Raw genomic sequence first — 18,516 nt, forward strand, 5'->3', positions numbered from 1 at the left:
GTACCTGAAATAACATTTCCATAAGTTTCAGGCATAGTGTACTAATTTGCTCTAAAAAAGCAAATTAGTATAACTATAAGTATAACTACTTCTAAACTGAATAAAAAATACATTTTTTGTTTTTTGTTCAGTTTAGAAGTAGTTATATGATGTCTTTGGATATTATTGAAACATCTGAGATTTTTCTAAATATTTGACTCTTGATCAAATAATTTGAAGCCAAAAAGTCTATTTGTTGAAATACATGTTTTTCTACTGGAACCCAGATCTCCTAAAAAGTTTATTTTTGTTTCAAGTATAACAAATTATAAAAAATAAAGTGTATCAACAGAATGATTTTAGACCTGTACTATGTGTGAAAAAGAAGAGCTATTTTATGAATCAATGACATTTTGATGTTTTTTATCTATTGGCTATTTATTATATATTTTATCTATTGGCTTCAATGACATTTTGATGTTTTTTATCTATTGGCTAATTATCTTCATACATGTGAATAAGTAATCAAATATAAAATTTAACTTACTACATAGGTACATAGGTGTGTAGATGTATCAGAGTGACCAGTAAAATTCATTTTGAGTGGTCATACTGATTGTTGTTTTGATATGATCTCTCTAAATAGAATTTTCTGAAATATTGTTGTATATTTTAAACAATTGTATTTACATTTTCTGTATATACACATACATTTTGTGTGGTAGTAATCTGTTTTATGTTATCTTTAATTTAAATGAGTTTTTCTTGTATGTAGAAAACTTTTCAAAAGTGAAGAAGTTCTTGATTGAACATTTATCAACTGACTGGAAGAGATTTGCATATGAGACTCATTTAATTGACATTGAAACTATTGTTGAACATATTGATCGAGATAACAAGGATGATAAATCTAAAATGACATCTTTCCTTAAAAAGCTCTATGAAATTAACCCAACACAATACAAAGACATAATTGGAAACTCTCTTAACACATTAGGAAAACTTAATATCTTATTTGATGTGGGATTTAATGGTAAGATTATATTTTTGTGTTTTTCTATCAAAGATCTTGTTAAATGCTGTGAGTTGGTTATAGGACATGTTGAGTTTACTTAAATTTGAAGAATATTGATATGATACAGTTAACTTTAGTTACTATGTGCAACATCTTCATAATTATCTTCTGGAAAGGATAAAATGATTGTCCTTCAGCAGTCTGTAACATATGCCAGCCTAACATCTTTCCTCCAGAACTAATACTTTGTAGTTTCTTTCTCTCATCATTATGCTCCATATTAAGATTCTTCCTCCAAACTTTCTTTGTTGTTGCAACTTAGCAGGATCATTCACTTGCTGGAGGTAACATATTCAGGTCTTTCAAAACTACATTTACTTTAAAGCTTGGACCTCAGTTGCTTGTTTTACATCAAGTAGCTGCATTACATAATTCCTTATATTTATTTTTGTTCTTCACCAAAGAAAATCATCTGTAACATTTGAGTTACTATCAAATAATAAATAATAAATCAAACTCCTTGTTGCAAATTTTCCTCAGAGTCACTTTCCTTTCTGTTGTTTCTGAACCCAAATTAAATTTGTATTCTTTTTTATTGTTGGTTGCAGCATGCTTTCTTTCTATTTCATTAAAGAAAAACTTTTAGTTTCTTTTTTGATCTTATCTATGAAAATATCCTGATAATTTTCAATTCATTTAAAGCACATTTAATAGTAAAGATTTTTGAAATCAGGTATCTGCATTCTTTTCTCTTTATGTGGCTCTAGGCATCATAACATTTACAACTGTAAACATCAAATGGCTTTTGAAAATAATTTCATTTATTTTAAAACAGAGCTGTCATTTGTATTAACTTAGGGTATTTTCAACTTTATGTGCCTTTAGATAAAGCCTCTATATGCTAATTACATTACGCTGCAAATAATAGATGGAGCATTCTTCACTTCAACTGGCAGTTTTTGCACTCTTTTGAAAATGATTTTAGATTCATGTTCATCAATCTTAAGACTACAACAACATGCTTAAAAATCCCCATTTGTTGGGATTTGATTCTTAGAAAGCTTGAAAAAAAAGTTGTTACTTGTTTTTTTAAAAGCTGCTGCTAAATAAAAACATGCAGTTTGGTTTATAAAATATTTGCTTTATGCATACATATTTACATTTATAAACAATCAAATTTTCTTAAAAAAACTATTATTTTATGAATGATCTACTTTTAAAAAAGGTATGATTCTATTTTCAGAAAATGATGAAACAGTTGAGCACATCTTAGTTGAGAGTGTATCTGGTGATTGGAAGAGGTTTGCTCGTCATACTAGTCTGCATGACATTAACAGTATTGTAAAACAGATTGACTGTGGTTACAGCGATGATCAATCAAAAATGGCTGCTTTCCTAGACAAGCTCTATGAACTTGCTCCTTTAAATTATAAAAGGTTGATTGTAAATTCTCTCAACGCTGCAAGGAGATTTGATGTTTTGTTCAGACTGGCTTTGGTTGGTAATGATCTGTTATTTTAGTCTTTTTACAGTAATACTTATAGAATTTTAAAACAAAAAAATTTGTTAATGGTAAAGTTTCAACAAAATATATTTTTTTAGTTTTTGTTGATAAATTTTGAAGCAGGAGTAAATAAATTGTCCTGGTTTTATATATACATATACATATATATATATATATATATATATATATATATATATATATATATATATATATATATATATATATATATATATATATATATATATATATATATATAGTTTTTATATTATATGTATATATATTATATTTTTGATCCTGTGTTTGATTAGTTTTTTTAAAAATACTTTTAGAAACTCCTGAAATTGTAATGAAGTTATTGCTTGAGCGTGCATCTTCTGACTGGAAGAAATTTGCTATTTATGCCTGTTTATATGAGGTTAACAGGATTATAGAGAATATTGACCAAGAAAATAATAGCAATCAAATGAAAATGAAAACAGTACTTGAAAAGCTTTATGATATTAATTCATTACAGTTTAAAGAGTTGATAAAAAGTACTCTGATTACAATGAAAAGATTTAGTGTTTTATCAGCATTTGAAGAAGATGGTTGTCATGGAAAAGAAAAAGAAGAAACATATAAAAAACCTGTTCTTACAAGTGGTATCTTTTTAAATGTTTAATTTCACCTGTTGCATACTTTCTAACTTTTTCTTGCCATAGAAAAATGAAAATTTTTTTCTTCTTGAAGTTAAATTTGAATGTTCAAATTTACATTTCGTCAGCAAAAAGTATCAATAAATAAAGTTCTTATAAGATAAATTCACAAATAATTTTCACCAGCAGCCAAACAAGAAGGAAAAAATATTCCTCTTATAACGCATTAGCACAAGTATGTAAATAATGAACAGCTGAAAGAACATGAGTTAACTTTATATAAAAAAGTAAAACTATTAACCTATCATTTAGTCATAGCTTAGTTTAAATAAATATAAAACAGCCAGACAAGAAAAGCACTCAAATTGTTCTGTAAATGCTGTTTATGTAGTTACAACATTAAGTTACCTGAATCTCTTACAAGAATTACTTTATCAAAGTATTTATAAATAGTGCTTTACAGATTTAAGCATCTCTCAATGCAATATTATTTACCTCAAAGTTAATAGATTGTTCATGATACATATTACTTCATGGAAAGTCCAAAGTTTGCACTTTTTTTATTCTTTAATTAAAAGTTGTTAATTTATATAAATCTAGTCTACATTAGAAAAATTTTAGAATTCTAAAAATAAAAAGATTATCTTATGTTTCTCAGTTTAAACTTAAAATGAAGCATTCAGAGAATTTTATTAACTCTGCTACTATATGAAAATTTAAATTAACAAAAAAACATAAAACAAACATCTATATACAACACTCCTCAATTTATATTCTATAGATAACACTCCTTGATATATACATTTTAAAAAACACTCAATTTTTACTCAAAAGTAATTGTATATTCTTCTGTTGAAAAATCTTTTATTAAAAAAGTTCTTAATTTGCAGTTGATAACGTAAAAATTTATATTAAATATATAATAAAATTGTATGAATAAGAGGATTTTTTAGCATTTAAACCAGTTATGAAGTCTAAAAGAAATGAAGGTATGTAGTTAGTTGGGATACAGTAACTATTTTTGGACCATTTTTCAGTCAGAAAAGATGCACTGAGTTGTGATGAGGTCACTTACACAAAAAATGAAAAGATATCATAATGTTCTAGGCTATACTTTTAAAATTTTATTGCTTGAATACTCTGGTGAATTTCCCATTGTTTTTTTAATAAGTATATAGTGGCATGTTAAAGTTTTTGACCAGTGACATTTTGTTCTCTTATTATAATTGTTATATTTGCATGTGAAAAGGTTTCTGACAGCTTTGCAGTACAAGCAAAAATTAATTACACATGCCAACAAAAAAATTGTTTGTAAAAACATTTCAAACCAATTCACTTAAGTTATAAGCATTTTTGGGTGCTGAAACCATATTTGGTATTGTTTTTTTTTTTTTTTTTATCTACAATTCTCTCCAAATTTTATATTGGATTATATATTTTTCAATACATTTTGTTGGCCTATCCTATTTTGTATTTGGTTAGAATTTTTACTTACAATAATAATTACAACATTAGTATTTTAGCTGCTTACATTTTAACATATCCTATCTCTTTTTTTCTTTAAAGCTTCATGTATACCTTTTTTGATGTGATTTTGTTGTTCTTTGTAAAGTGACCAACAGTAATCACCCAAGATGTTGATATTCCATTTTTCTTATATTGTTTCTCCAACTGATGTCTGATCCATCTTTTATGGCCATTTTGGAAAAAACTTTTTAGAAAAAAGTCAAGATGGTTGTGCAAGAAGTAAACTTTAAGGTTCAACAGAAAAGCAAAAGTTTTGAACTTATCTATCCTATTTGCTATAATAAGTTCATAGTGTGGAGCTTTCAGATTGCCCAAAAACTTAGATATTAGAAGAGTAAGAGATCAATATTGGTTGATCTCTTGCTCTTCTGATCCACTTATATATAAAAAAAAGAAACTTTGTGAATCTTTTTCATTGACTAAGGAGCATAAAGATTACATTTAAGTTTTCACATTGCATCCAATATTGAGCTGTATAGTTAATTTTCTGTAAAATTATTTTAAGATTTTCATTAGCTTGCTTTATATGGACTGAATGAACAATAGGCATTGAAGCATAATTATTTCTATTGTACTACAGAACAGCTTTTATGCTAGTTTTTGATGAGTCTTTAAAAAGTCTCCAATCTTCCTTCTTGTACTCAATGCCAAACTCAAGCAGGAAGAGGATTTGTTTTACTGTCAGTATCATGGCAGTGAACCAAATCCTCTTCCTGCTTGAAAAACTGAGCAAACTGTTGCTCTCTTGTTCTATAATTGTCAATAGATACTACAGATCAAATGGTTCTGTTTATTACTTAGTCAAACCCAAATCTCTTATTAAATCATTCAACTTAGCTGGTGTAAACAACTGTGAAGTAAACTTTGGTGACACAAACATAACATATTTTGTGAGAAACACAAGATTTGTCTTGGTTACCAACTTTTAGACCAAAATATGCTAAGTATAATTTTTTCTCAAAGTCAGTAATGCTCCTTTGATGTTTTTAGTACAAAGTCACCACAAGTGACAACAATCAGCACACCAAACAACAGGAATTAGGTTAAATTATTGAAAAAGTTTTTTTCATTGTTGATGTGTTATTAGTGCACATGTTCTTTAATTGACTTAAGTTAAATATTGATTACATTTGTAGCCATACCTTTTGCAGTAATAACAGCCTCAAAATGATGTGGCTTTGATCCAATTAATCAAGTGATAGATTTCTATCCCATTCGTTCTTCAATTATTTGAATAATGTTGCTTTATTTAAGTAACTGTGCTTTAGAACTTGACAAATTAGCGTTTCTCGTCAGTGTTCTATTGGGTTCAAGTCCAATTATTGAGATCCCAAGCTCAATGCTCTCACATTTAAAGCATAAAACCAATGCTTTTACAACTTCAATGTGTGTTGGGTCATTATTTTTCTGAAATCTCCAATATTTTAGCATTGTTTTATCAGCATATGATTCTTCGTAAATTGTTTTCTAAAATGTCCTTGTAAACAGCGATGTTCATTATTCTGTTGATCTTGACCAATAGATAGACTTCTTGTGCAGAGAAAATGCCCCATACCAACACACTTCCTCAATATGTTTTACAGTTAGAATTTAGTACCAAAGGTTGTTTCTTGTACTAATGGTATGTTGTATATGTTGTCTACCATCGCTTCCAATAATATTATTGTTAATTATAGCATCACAATTACTATTGTAATCCTTGAGTATATATAATGTTCAACTATATAAAGCATACATGCTATTTATAGATGAACGGTTGGTAGCTCAAGTTGATTTGGGAAGCAGTAAAACAGCTGTTTCTATACCAATTCATCATAGTTTGTTAGAACCTGCACCATCATTATCTACAAATACAGGACCACAAAGACATGCTGCCCTTAATGAGTTCTCAGCTGCAGATAACAATGAGGTATTTTTTACATGTTTATAATAAACTCTTTTATAATACTTTTTATACTACATATCTTTATACTTTAAAATATGTTTTATGCTTTATGCTTATTGTTAAAAAAATTGGCTGTCTACAATAGTCATTAAAGGCCCCCTTACCCTCACCCCTATCTCTAACTTTTTATACAAAACTAAAATGAGTTCGTAAAATTAAAAATTTTAAATTTCTCTTTTTTTAAGTTATTTTTGCCTCATGTTCTGATATCTGGTAAAGTGGAAAAAAAAGATTGTATTTACTTTGAGAATTTCTTATTATACTTTTCATACTTTGTTAATTATAATTTTTATTTCAAAACTAAAAAATCCCACAAAAGGTTTTGGAAAAGAACACATTTTTGAAGTTGTTTCTTGTTTAGGAAAAAGTTGTGTTAAAAGATCAAGCAAAAATGGGTAGTATTCTTGACAATTCAGAATTACTATTACAATTAAAAATGAAGATTGGCAAAGACTGGATGAACTTGGGACGCTTTTTATCAGTCAATGTTAATGAGCTTGATGTCATAAATGCAGAAAATAATGATGATTTAGAAGAAAAGGCTTACAGAATGTTATGCACATGGAAAAACCAACAAAAGTTTCCTTCATTAGAAGCTTTAGCAAGTGCGATGTACAAGATCAACAGATTAGATTTGATAAAAGTGATGGAGAAGTTCTCAAGTACTAACTTATTTATTTTTTTTTTTTAATGCATTTGAAATGAAGTAATTTGTAGTAAAATTTTTTTTTTTTTGAAAGTTTAGCTTTTGTTGTCTTTTTTTTTTTTTCTTTAATTTTGAAAATTTCCTGAAGTTAAGGAAGTAAATTTTTTTCTCTGAAGTTTATAAACATAGTAAAAAGATTGTTAAAATATTGTTTCTCTTGTTTTTTGCTTTTTGTAGTAGAAGTTGAAATTATTTTTCACACAAATAAAATTTTGAATGTTTAAGTGTTTTGCTCATTATTGATAATATACTTATTAGATAAATCATTTGAGACAGAAAACCCCCTGAAGCCATCCATTGAAGAAAAAGAAAGTAAGTTGTTGTTAGTTGTGTAGAAGTCATTTGGCAATATGTAACATCTTATTGTTTGAATATTGTTTAAATATTTTTAAACATCAGATCACATCAACAAAACATTATGTTTGTTGGAGAGATTTCAACTCATACAAGGATTATTCCTATTCATTCATTTTTATTGAATAATTTTTTTGATTGATGATTCCTATCCACACTAACCAAAATCAGTGTAGGGAACCCAGGGTAATTTTGATATGTGTAAACAATTCTAATTAGAGTAAAATATTTTCAACTGATTCATGGTTCTCTAGTTCTATTGATCACTTATTATAATACCCAAGGAAAATTTATTGTAGTTTTTATTCATTTTTTCAATCTTTTCAAGTGTTGATGCTACTCTGTTGATGGGGGTAACATTGACTTGTAATTTTATTGTAGTTGTAAGTAGTGATCGATCGGAACAGATATTTTGCCGGAACCGGAATCAAACCGGTAATAGATTCTAATTATTCCGAACCGGAACCAAAAATAAATCCAAACCGGAACAGGAACAGAAACCGGAACCGAAAATAAGTAATATATTTTTAAAAAGTTAGTTCTAATTTAAGCAAAAATTAATGTAGTAAAAATAACTAAAATTTTACATTTTCTTTTTTAAGTTTTTCTGAAACCCAAGGCATAGAGATGCAATTGGACAATCCAAAAAAATCATTTAACACTTAAATGATTTTTTGGATTGTCAAAATGCACATTAATCATTTTCCCCTGTTCGAAGTTGTGCAATAATTTTTACAATGTGCAAAAAGAAAAGCTGCAGGAGTAAAATTCATCTTTAGGAGGTTCAAAATTGTCCATTTGGATCATGACAATATGTTTAAGAAAATGAGCTGGTAAGAATCAGAATGGTGTAACTTCAGCTCAAATAATAGCGATAAAAACATTACAAGATATAAATATTAATTTAAAATTAATTTAAACAAGAAAATTAATTAGTTTTCAAACAAAGCCAAATTTTATTAACATTAATTCTCAAGCTTAAAAACTAATTTAAAAAATTTTTTAATCATTTTTATCAAAATGATCATGACAGTATTATGCTAAATAAAGCTTTATAATATATATTTTCGGTAGCATTTTGAACTGGAAATCCGGCCGGAACCGAAATCTTAAATATACCCGGAACAGGAACCAGAATTTCGGTTCCGGTCGTAATTTTGGCCGGAAACCGGATCCGAACTGAAATCCGGTCGATCACTAGTTGTAAGGTTGCAGCTGTAACCAGTCAAATTTAAATGATGATGTCAAATCTTAATGCATAGGAATAATGTCAAATAATGTTGCAGCGATGGGAATATTCTATATAAAATATCAATAGCACAGAATAAATTTCCTAACAAATAGCTCTGCCAACCAATGATCTAAGCAAAGAAACTGTTTAAACATTAGAATACATCAGTCATATCTTGTTAGTTGTTTGTTTGTTTGTTTTTCAAGCATATAGTGGTAAAATGCTATAGCACATGGTATGACAAATAGGACAACATTAAATCATAGAAAACTCTGTTTATATATCTATTTAAATCTTCTTGAGTTTTGTAAACAAAAAGATTTTTGTTTGAGGAATGTTTTGTCTATAAGATAAAGCTCAATTAGGTAAAGTGAGATTTGACTTATGCTCCTGTGGTAAATTTGAAATTCATTTTGAACAGCATTGACAATTTTTAGCAAAAAAGCATTCTTTCTATTTAAATTTTTTTACAGTTTTTCAGAGTATGTGGTTGCATTGAAGCAATAGTCATACTGTTGTATAGGCTTTGATTGGTACCAAGAAGGTACTCAGATCTCCAGTATATTTACCGTAAGCTTAAGTTAAACTTAATTCTCACAAGGAAGATCCTTTAATTTTTATAAAATGTTGTTTCCTTGAAAATCCAGTTTTGTTGCATTGACTGAAGAGAGTTTCTCCACCTTTATGCTTTTCCATATTCTTTACTTTTCTTTATTTTATTGAAATTTATTTATTAAAAGTTCCTAAAATCACCTGATTTTTGAGAGAATTTTTTTATCAAGTCTTAATAAGAGAAAAGCAAGGACAAACTCTTTTTGAGTAATCAAAAAACTCTTAAGTGAAAGAAACTGAATTATTGAAAATATAAGCACTTTGGAATGAGCATTGCAGGAATATCAGTTTAATATAAAAAGTTCAATTAAAGCAATTTAGATATGGATTAAATTTTAAGCATTATGTGCCAGCATAATTTAAAAAAAATTAGTTATCCTGACACAAAAATGTTTTTGCTTAACTATGTGTCAGCAGACACATATTAACAAATAAAATTTTTAAAAATGTAATTACGAAATATTGATTTGGTAAAATAAAGAAATATAAAGTTATGCATGAGTAACTAATGACACGTTTAAAAGAGAAATTAATATTTATTAAAAGTATATTTTAATGAATAAGTGTAAATATGTGTAATAAGTGTAAATAATACTAAATATAACTAATAAATAAGTGTGAATACAAACAGCCTCTTACAATACAAAGTTGTAACAGCAGAAGAATGGAAACTTTTTCATTTGATTATTAACTTTTTTAAGAATGAATTAATTCATTTATTTTCGTCAATTTAATTATTGAAATTTGAATAAAATTAGTTTCATATATTTTGTTAATGAAATTAAAATGATTTTTGATTTAAATATTTACACTATATTCATATATTCTTCTTCAATGGAACTATTATCTTAAAATTTTTTACATAAAACAAAAAGAAAATTTTTGAAAAATTTTTTTTTGTTATTTTGGCTATTTGAAATATAAAATATTTCATATTTCAAATAGCCAAATTTATGAAATGATAGCAATTTATATTGAAATTACCTCAGGTAATTATTCTCAGTTACTTATTAAAATAAATGTGTATTAGGAATCCATTTTAAACTTTCTAAGGGTTTTTAACATAAACATAAAATCAAAATCAATATTTTTTTTCAGAATTTTTAACAACGAGAATAAAATTTGTGGACTCTCAGCTTATTTCAACATTCCTTTTTTATTATTTCAACTTTATTACAATTTCTTTGATAAATAAGTTCACACCCTCTATGCATATAAAATTAGGTTTAAAAAAATGACCATATTCTACATTGATGGAACCATATTTAGAGCATAATTTACCTTAATCAGATGTGAAATATAATTAGTAAAATGCATTATATTTGACACATAGCTTTTTGATAAAAGGAGCACTCAGAATGATACAACAGGATTTTATTTCTATAACATACACATTGATAATTAAACATCTTTTAACAGTGGTTATTTAATATTCTTTCATGATGAGATTCTTTTTGGAAATAATTTTGATTATTGGTGTTATTTTAATAGCTATACTTTTTCTTTTTTTACTGTATTCTATAAATTAACATCAAAATTACTGTATTCATTTTTTTTTTACTGTATTCAATTAAAACAGAGCTTTTATTAACTGTAAAATTTAACATCTGCGTTAAAAATAAAATGAAAAGTAGAAATGTAAAGTTCTTTTTTTTTGTTCTTGCAGAAATTTGTGTTGTTGTTGTTATTGTTGCTGTTATTATTATTGTCATCATTATTATTATCATAAAAATAATAAAAACAAAGTAATAATATTTGTTATAATTATTATCATCATAGTCATTTTTACTATCATTTTTACTATTATTATTATTACTACTACCATTATTATTATTATCCTTATTATTATTATTATTATTATTATTATTATTATTATTATTATTATTATTATTATTATTATTATTATTATTATTATTATTATTATTATTATTATTACTATTATTATTATTATTATTATTATTATTATTATTATTATTATTATTATTATTATTATTATTATTATTATTATTATTATTATTATTATTATTATTATTACTATTATTATTATTATTATTATTATTATTATTATTATTATTATTATTATTATTATTATTATTATTATTGTTATTATTATTATTATTGTTATTATTATTATTATTGCTATTATCATTATTATTATTATTATTATTATTATTATTATTATTATTATTATTATTATTATTATTATTACTATCATTATCATTATTATTTTTACTATTATTGTTATTATTATTTATTTTATTATTGTTATTATTATTTATTTTATTATTGTTATTATTATTTATATTATTATTGTTATTATTATTTATTTTATTATTGTTTTTTTTTTATTTTTATAATTTTTACTAACTTAATAGAAATAGACTTAAAGTTCATAATAAAAACAGACATTAATTTGAGATCCTAACAGCGAAGAGCAATGCACAAGTAATCTAATATAAATAGAAACACATTTTATTTACAAAATAAATGCAACAATGTTTAAAACGAGCTTTTAAGAAAATAAGAAATAAAAGTTACAACTCCAGACAAAGAGTTGTTTTTTAAAATTTTTTAAATTGGGAATCAAGTTGAACTTTTCTAATGATTTTTAATAAAACATAATTTTAACTATGATAACAAAATTATTCAAAAGTTTTTGTTCAAATTATTTGATTTTACAATATTATTTTACTGTTTTACTGAATTATTTTACTGAATTTCAGGTTTTCAGTTGTTAAAAAACCCACTGGGATTTTATATTTTGTATTTAACTTTTAGAAACCTAAGATAAAGTTTTTTTTGTTTTTTCAGAAATGCGTGAGGCACTGAAAAAATTTTATCTTAAAACTTATGGAAAAATGGATGAAATTGTGCACTTAATTAAAACTACAGATAAAGTTGAATTCTTAGATAAGTTCATTGAATTGACTGTAGTTGATGCAGATGAAGTGGAAAAAGACATTGTATATGTTGATGAGCGAGAGTTGTTTCTTCAGAGACAATTGAACTATCAGCCAATAGAGTTTAAGGAAGTGTTTTCAAAGGAACTATCTTTACTCTTGATATCTGGTATTGCTGGAATTGGAAAAACTTGTTTTCTCAGAAAGTGCTTACTGGACTGGGCCAGTGGTAATTTATGGGAAAATTTAGATCTTGTTATTTATCTTGAATGCAGAAAGTTAAATCAATACCAAGATATCAGTAGCATAAATGAACTGTTAAAAGTTTTCTACAAAGATATTTTTCAAGAGTACAATGTTTGTAACCATTTTTCCATATTGTTTGTGATAGATGGGTTGGATGAGTTTTCTAACTTAGATGGCTTAATAAATCTTAATCAAAGCAAACAGCCCATCAATAATGTGTTAGCAGAGGCATTGAATATTCAAGAACACAAATGTGTTGTAGCTGGAAGAATTGGAGCTATATCACAATACAAAAATAAAGTTAGAAAATGTACAGACAAGTTATTCATTCAAATAATGGGTTTAAGTGACAAGGGAGTTAATAGGTATATCAAAAATTACGGCAACAAAAAAGAAACCATTAAAAGTGTTCTTAAAGAGTCTTCCTATGCTAAAGCCATGGCATCTATTCCATTTTATTTATCAGCAATGTGTGCAATTATTGCTGCAAGTGATTTTTATTCTTTCAACACAATGACTGAGTTGTATTGCTCTATTTTCTTATACTTTTTTCAAAAACACATTTGTAAAACCGATGAAACAGTTTATAGTATGATGCAAAGTGGTAGTAACAAGCAACATGTTTTAAGAGTTTGTAAAGTTGCATGGGAGTTGTTCAAGCAAGGTAAAATTGTTTTCTCACAAGATAAAATGAAAGGAATTGTCAATGACTTTGATGAAGTTGAAAATAAACTTTTGGGTTTCATTGAACGTGTTGACTCACAACTTGGTCCTCAATATCAGTTTGCTCACCTCACTTTAATGGAGTTTTGTGTTTCAGTTCATGCACACGTTTATTTGAGTACTAAAGAGATAATGTGTAACAAAATGTTGCGTAGTTGTTTGCCTATGATCTGTGGACTTGCAAATGAAAACGAAAGATGTTTTGTGAGATTACTTGGTAACTTAAAGAATTTAAATGAAGAAAGGATTTCATTGCTTAATGCTGTACTCAGTAAGTTCCAATTAAAATCTTAAAGAAACTTTACACTTTGTATGAGTTTTCATTATTTGTCTATTATGGTTATAATGAGTTCTAGCTTTTGTTCCCCTTAATTTTTCTTTAATTATTTTTGTTATGTTTAGGGTTGTTTTTCCCAATTTTTTGTTGTTTTTTTTTTGTTGTTGTTATTTTTTTAAGAATAAAATGACTAAGTAGTCAATTATTTGATTTGGTAATAATTGGCTACTTAATTGGACAGTTGGACATGAAAAACCATTAGTGTGTTTGCTCAAAAAATTTATTTGAATCTACAAATTAAACAAATTCTTTTTTACCTGGGAGATTTCTTGTTATATTTTATCTTTGATATATGTGTTTTTCAAGTTAATGAATTTTTTGATATTAGTTTTGAATATGTTGACTGACTTTGTTAAGTTAAAAATATCTATCAACTGAAAAAAAAAACGAATGATAACCATCAAAAACTTGTAATACTTAGCAATGTAATAAAATTAGGCAAAGCAACATTTTAAAGGAGAATAAATTATTCAATATTTAAAAGATATTCTTCAAACAATAATATATAAATTATATAAATAATATAAAATAAGTGTAATAGAAGAAATGTTTAAAAACTTTTGAAATTTCTTGTATTTTTTTTATATAAATTTTTGTTTTTATGCAAACAGAGTCAATCAACAGTTTGAGTTGTGAAAAAATTGAGTTGTGAAATTTTGTTCTTCAAAAGTTTGATTTACCTTTACCTTTTTAATACCTTTTTTTAAAATTTTATTCCTTAATTTATGTTTCATCTTGAAATACTTTTTTCTCTCTGCCGTTCAATATTTCTGGAAGAACATCCCAAACAGTTTTTATGTGGCGTTTAAAAGCATGAATTAGCTCTAAAGGGCTAACTTTATACTTTTACAGATTTGATTGAACTAGTGAATTTAACTTATTACAACCTTAAGTTAAGAATTAAGTGACATGATTTTGGTTAAATATACATTTTGAATGTTTAATAAAGTATTTTAAATGGCAATCACAGATTTGAAAAAGATTTTTTATACAACTTTGTTATTTAATGTCTAACTAATCTTTCTTCAAACTAATTAAATAGTTTTTTTAATCTAAAGTTTGCAACGTTTTTAAAATAGCACCTGTTGTTTGTTTCATTTATACCAAACAATTGAACAAAATTGAAACAAAATTTTTTATGTTTATGTTTTTCCCTTAACTTAACAAGGTTATTATTTTTGATTTCATATACAAAAAAAAATTATGATTTGAGCTTTAACAGATGTCAAAGCATTTGTTACAGCACCAAAGGAAAATTTTCTTTCAATATGTGTTAGTTCTACAAAGTTTAACTTTTGAAATAATTTAACAGTTAAAAACATGATAGAAATGTGAATTTTTTTAATAATCTTTTAATTTAGCAGTGTAAAATAAGTTGAATATGCAACATGCAATCTATAAAATTTTGATGCTGTTAATATCTTTTTGATATTTTTTTTATTTGATTTAATTGTTATATTTTTATTGTTTCAAATTTTTTATGTATACTTTTACTTTACATGTTATATTGTTTCCAGTAAAGTACTACTATATAATGTTAACTTAGCTATGAAAGTCAATTCATCACCTTTGAATAAATTAAGTTTAAGTGAATTTTATAAAAAGTTAAATTTTTTAAAGTTAAATTTTAGTTATATCAAATAATTTAACCTCCTTACATAAAGTTGTATAAAATGGGAATATAAATTTATTTTACTCTCAATTGAAATATTTTTCAGTGTTAATTTACAAAATTTAAGTTGTTTTAAAATAACAATTCTCTAGATATTTAAGATAAATTAAATCACTTGGTAGTAAGACATTTTTAAAAAAATATATTGACCATCATTTGAAACAAATGCTCCTTTAAAAAAATTTTGCTTTTAGATTTGGTACCAAAAGCATGTTTGAAACGTGGTAAGAATTATTAATTATTTTAATTTGTTTAAGGAAGCTATTACGTGATCAATGCTTTGGAAATGCGATTGCTTTATTTTCAAGAACATTTCTTCGGTTCGTTCCCACGCCACAAATTTAAAATAATTGATGAATTCGACTACTTTTCTTCTCTCATTTGCAAAATACGATTGAGCATTTCTAGCTAAAAATGATCTTTTTTCTATAAAAACACGGAAAGAAAATCTTTTGAAAGAAGTTTCAATAGCTGAAGGGAAATAGTGAAGATTTTTATGACGTGAGTTTTTTCGGTCTGTTTTGCTAAGAAAATGGCTCTCATTACTTTCAGTATATTGTAAAGATTCAGTATTTTACCAATTGTAGTGTAAATGATGTTAGTACCAGTTACATTTGTTAGATGGCTTGTTTTGTCAGTTGTATTTGTTAGCCTCGTAACGGTTCGCCTCGTTTTTATGATGAACTCTACCTTTAGCATATTTTCGATAATTTTTTTTTTTCAGTGTCAGTTTTATAAGTTTGTTAAATTTCAAGAAAATAGTTATTAGTTATCAATTTATTAGAGATCAATAGGTTAATTTGTGTATAAGACAATTGTAAATTTTTATATTGATAAACATTCGTATATATTTTCTTTAAAATCATGGGAAGAACTTCGTTTGAAATTTTTTTTCTATAAAAAACACGTGAAGAAACTCATATGAAGAAAGTTTTAATAGCTGAAAGGAAAAAGTGAAGATTTTTATGACATGAGTTTTTTCGGTCTGTTTTGCTAAGAAAATGACCTCATGACTTTCAGTATATTAAAGAGGTTCAGTATTTTGCTGATTGTAGTGTAAATGATGTTTTTATCAGTTGCGTTTGTTATCTATTTAGATGGTTTGTTTTGTCAGTTTTATTTGTTAGCCTCGTTTTTATGATAAACTTTAATTTTAACATATTTTCTATTTTGTGAGTTTTTGTTTTCAGTGTCAATGATACACCTAAATAACCTCTTAATAAATTTCATGTAAACTCTTTTGTCTAAACCAGGGGTGGCCAGACTTTTTGGCACGAGAGCCGCATTCAAATACTTACGTGAACCGAAGAGCCGCATTAACTAATTCGTTAAGAAAATTTTTCTGCATTTTTTTTTTAAAGATATTTTGCCTTATAAAAAAATTAGAAACTGGTGGCAAAATAAGTGCTGTAAAATACTCCATAAAGTTAAATTTAAATTTTTATGAAAAGAAATCAATCTTTCTAAAGAACTTTTTCTAAAAAACTTTTCGTGTACAAATTTTATATTTACAACTAGTTTTTATGTCTAAATTAAAAAAATTTTTTTTCAAAGGCAAAAACTTTACTTTAAATGTAAGCTTGTTTAGAATTTCAAATTATCTTGAGTGTTTCGAAAAACTCATTTCAATCAAGTTAAATAAAAATCTGATTCCCTTTTACTCTCACACAAGAAAAACTAGTTATAGAATTGTTTTAAGAAGCATATTCACGTCATAAGTTTTTAAAAAAGTAACAAAATTACAAACAGTTATGAATTTTCCAATCAGGCACTAAGATTCTGAACTTTACTGGTAAGTCTCTTAAAATCTGGCTTCAAGCTTGTAGTTGCTGTTCTAAGTAATTCTGACAAATGCTCAGTGGTTAGATTTGCACGATACTTTGATTTGACAAATTTCATAGTGGAATATAAAGATTCACATGTGTATGTTGAACCAAAAATTGAAATAAATTTTATGCTAATCTTTTTCAGTAGGGGATACTTAACCTCAGGCACTATCTTCCAAAATTCCAATAAAGTTAGTATTTTATGCAACATCAGAAGATTTTGATCTTCTTGGAGATCTAGTAGTTCTGTTTCAAATTGAGATACTTCTTCAACTATGTTTGATGGAATTGGACAACCATCACCAATAATATCAATTTAAAAAGGATTTATTATAAATCCTAAAGATGATTTAAGTGCATGCAAATCCATAAACATTTTTTGAAAGTCTTCTAGTAAATTCTGTAGTTTTTCCCTGTATGATTCAATCTTATGGTCATCATACTGAATTAAAGGATTAGAAATAATCATCTTCTTCATTTGAGGAAAATGGTTAAAGGTTTTTAAAGTATGATCTCTCTGAAAAAGGGTAATTTTTTTTGAAAAACTAAAAATAGTCTGAGCAAGATCAGATATAATTTTTTCTTTTCCCTGAAGAGATAAATTCAGACTTTGTAAATGTTGCATTATATCAGTCAAAAACAAAAGATCTTGCAAAAAATTCATATCATCAAGTATTTCAAGTCTTTTTCTTTTCAATCAAAAAAGATTTAATTGGTTCTAATAATTCTACGAACTTATAAAAAGCATCACTACTTGAAAGCCACCGTACAGCACAGTAAAATGATAGGTCATTTGGTTTGTCAGCAAGATCCAATTCATCAATAAAGTTTTTAAACTGTCTGTGATTTTTAGCATTTGATCGAATGTAATTTACAATTTCTGTCACTGATTTTAGAACGATTGAAAAATTAAAATGTTTTGCTACTAAATGTTTTCAATGAATCAAACAATGAACTGGAATGAACTCTGGATACTTAGGATCACTTTTTAATAAACCAATAAGTCCAACATGTTTGCCAACCATTGCTGGTGCACCATCTGTAGCAACACTAACAAGTTTGTTGATAGGTGCATTGGCTTTAAGTAGAACTGTTTCAAGAGCTTCCTTTACATCAACTCCACGAGTTGTATCTTTTAGCTCAACCAAATCTAGAAATTCTTCTTTCACAATTACATCTGATGTTACATACCTAACAAATACTGCCATTTGAGATTTATCTTGAACATCTGTTGATTCATCCAGAGCTAAACTAAATGCTTTACAGTTTAAGTCATTTAACAGTTGCTGCCCAATATCAGCACT

General features: G+C 26.2%; 1 protein-coding gene across 1 annotated transcript in view; it reads left to right on the forward strand.

Moving 5' to 3' along the window:
- The window catches only part of LOC145191815 (uncharacterized), a 37,162-nt gene that overhangs the window by 7,698 nt on the left and 10,948 nt on the right, over positions 1-18,516 (forward strand). Inside the window, exons 4-11 of the mRNA XM_090076280.1 lie at positions 755-1,012; positions 2,238-2,495; positions 2,828-3,139; positions 6,409-6,569; positions 6,967-7,267; positions 7,570-7,623; positions 12,320-13,648; positions 15,581-15,610. Of these exons, the coding sequence (XP_089932406.1) occupies positions 755-1,012; positions 2,238-2,495; positions 2,828-3,139; positions 6,409-6,569; positions 6,967-7,267; positions 7,570-7,623; positions 12,320-13,648; positions 15,581-15,610 (2,703 nt within the window). The remainder of the gene's footprint in view (positions 1-754; positions 1,013-2,237; positions 2,496-2,827; positions 3,140-6,408; positions 6,570-6,966; positions 7,268-7,569; positions 7,624-12,319; positions 13,649-15,580; positions 15,611-18,516) is intronic.

The sequence above is a fragment of the Hydra viridissima genome, unplaced genomic scaffold (assembly GCF_058129835.1).
Source record: "Hydra viridissima isolate aposymbiotic clone 2 unplaced genomic scaffold, HvirCarnegie_v1 scaffold_1, whole genome shotgun sequence".
In the NCBI taxonomy this organism is placed as follows: Eukaryota; Metazoa; Cnidaria; class Hydrozoa; order Anthoathecata; family Hydridae; genus Hydra; species Hydra viridissima.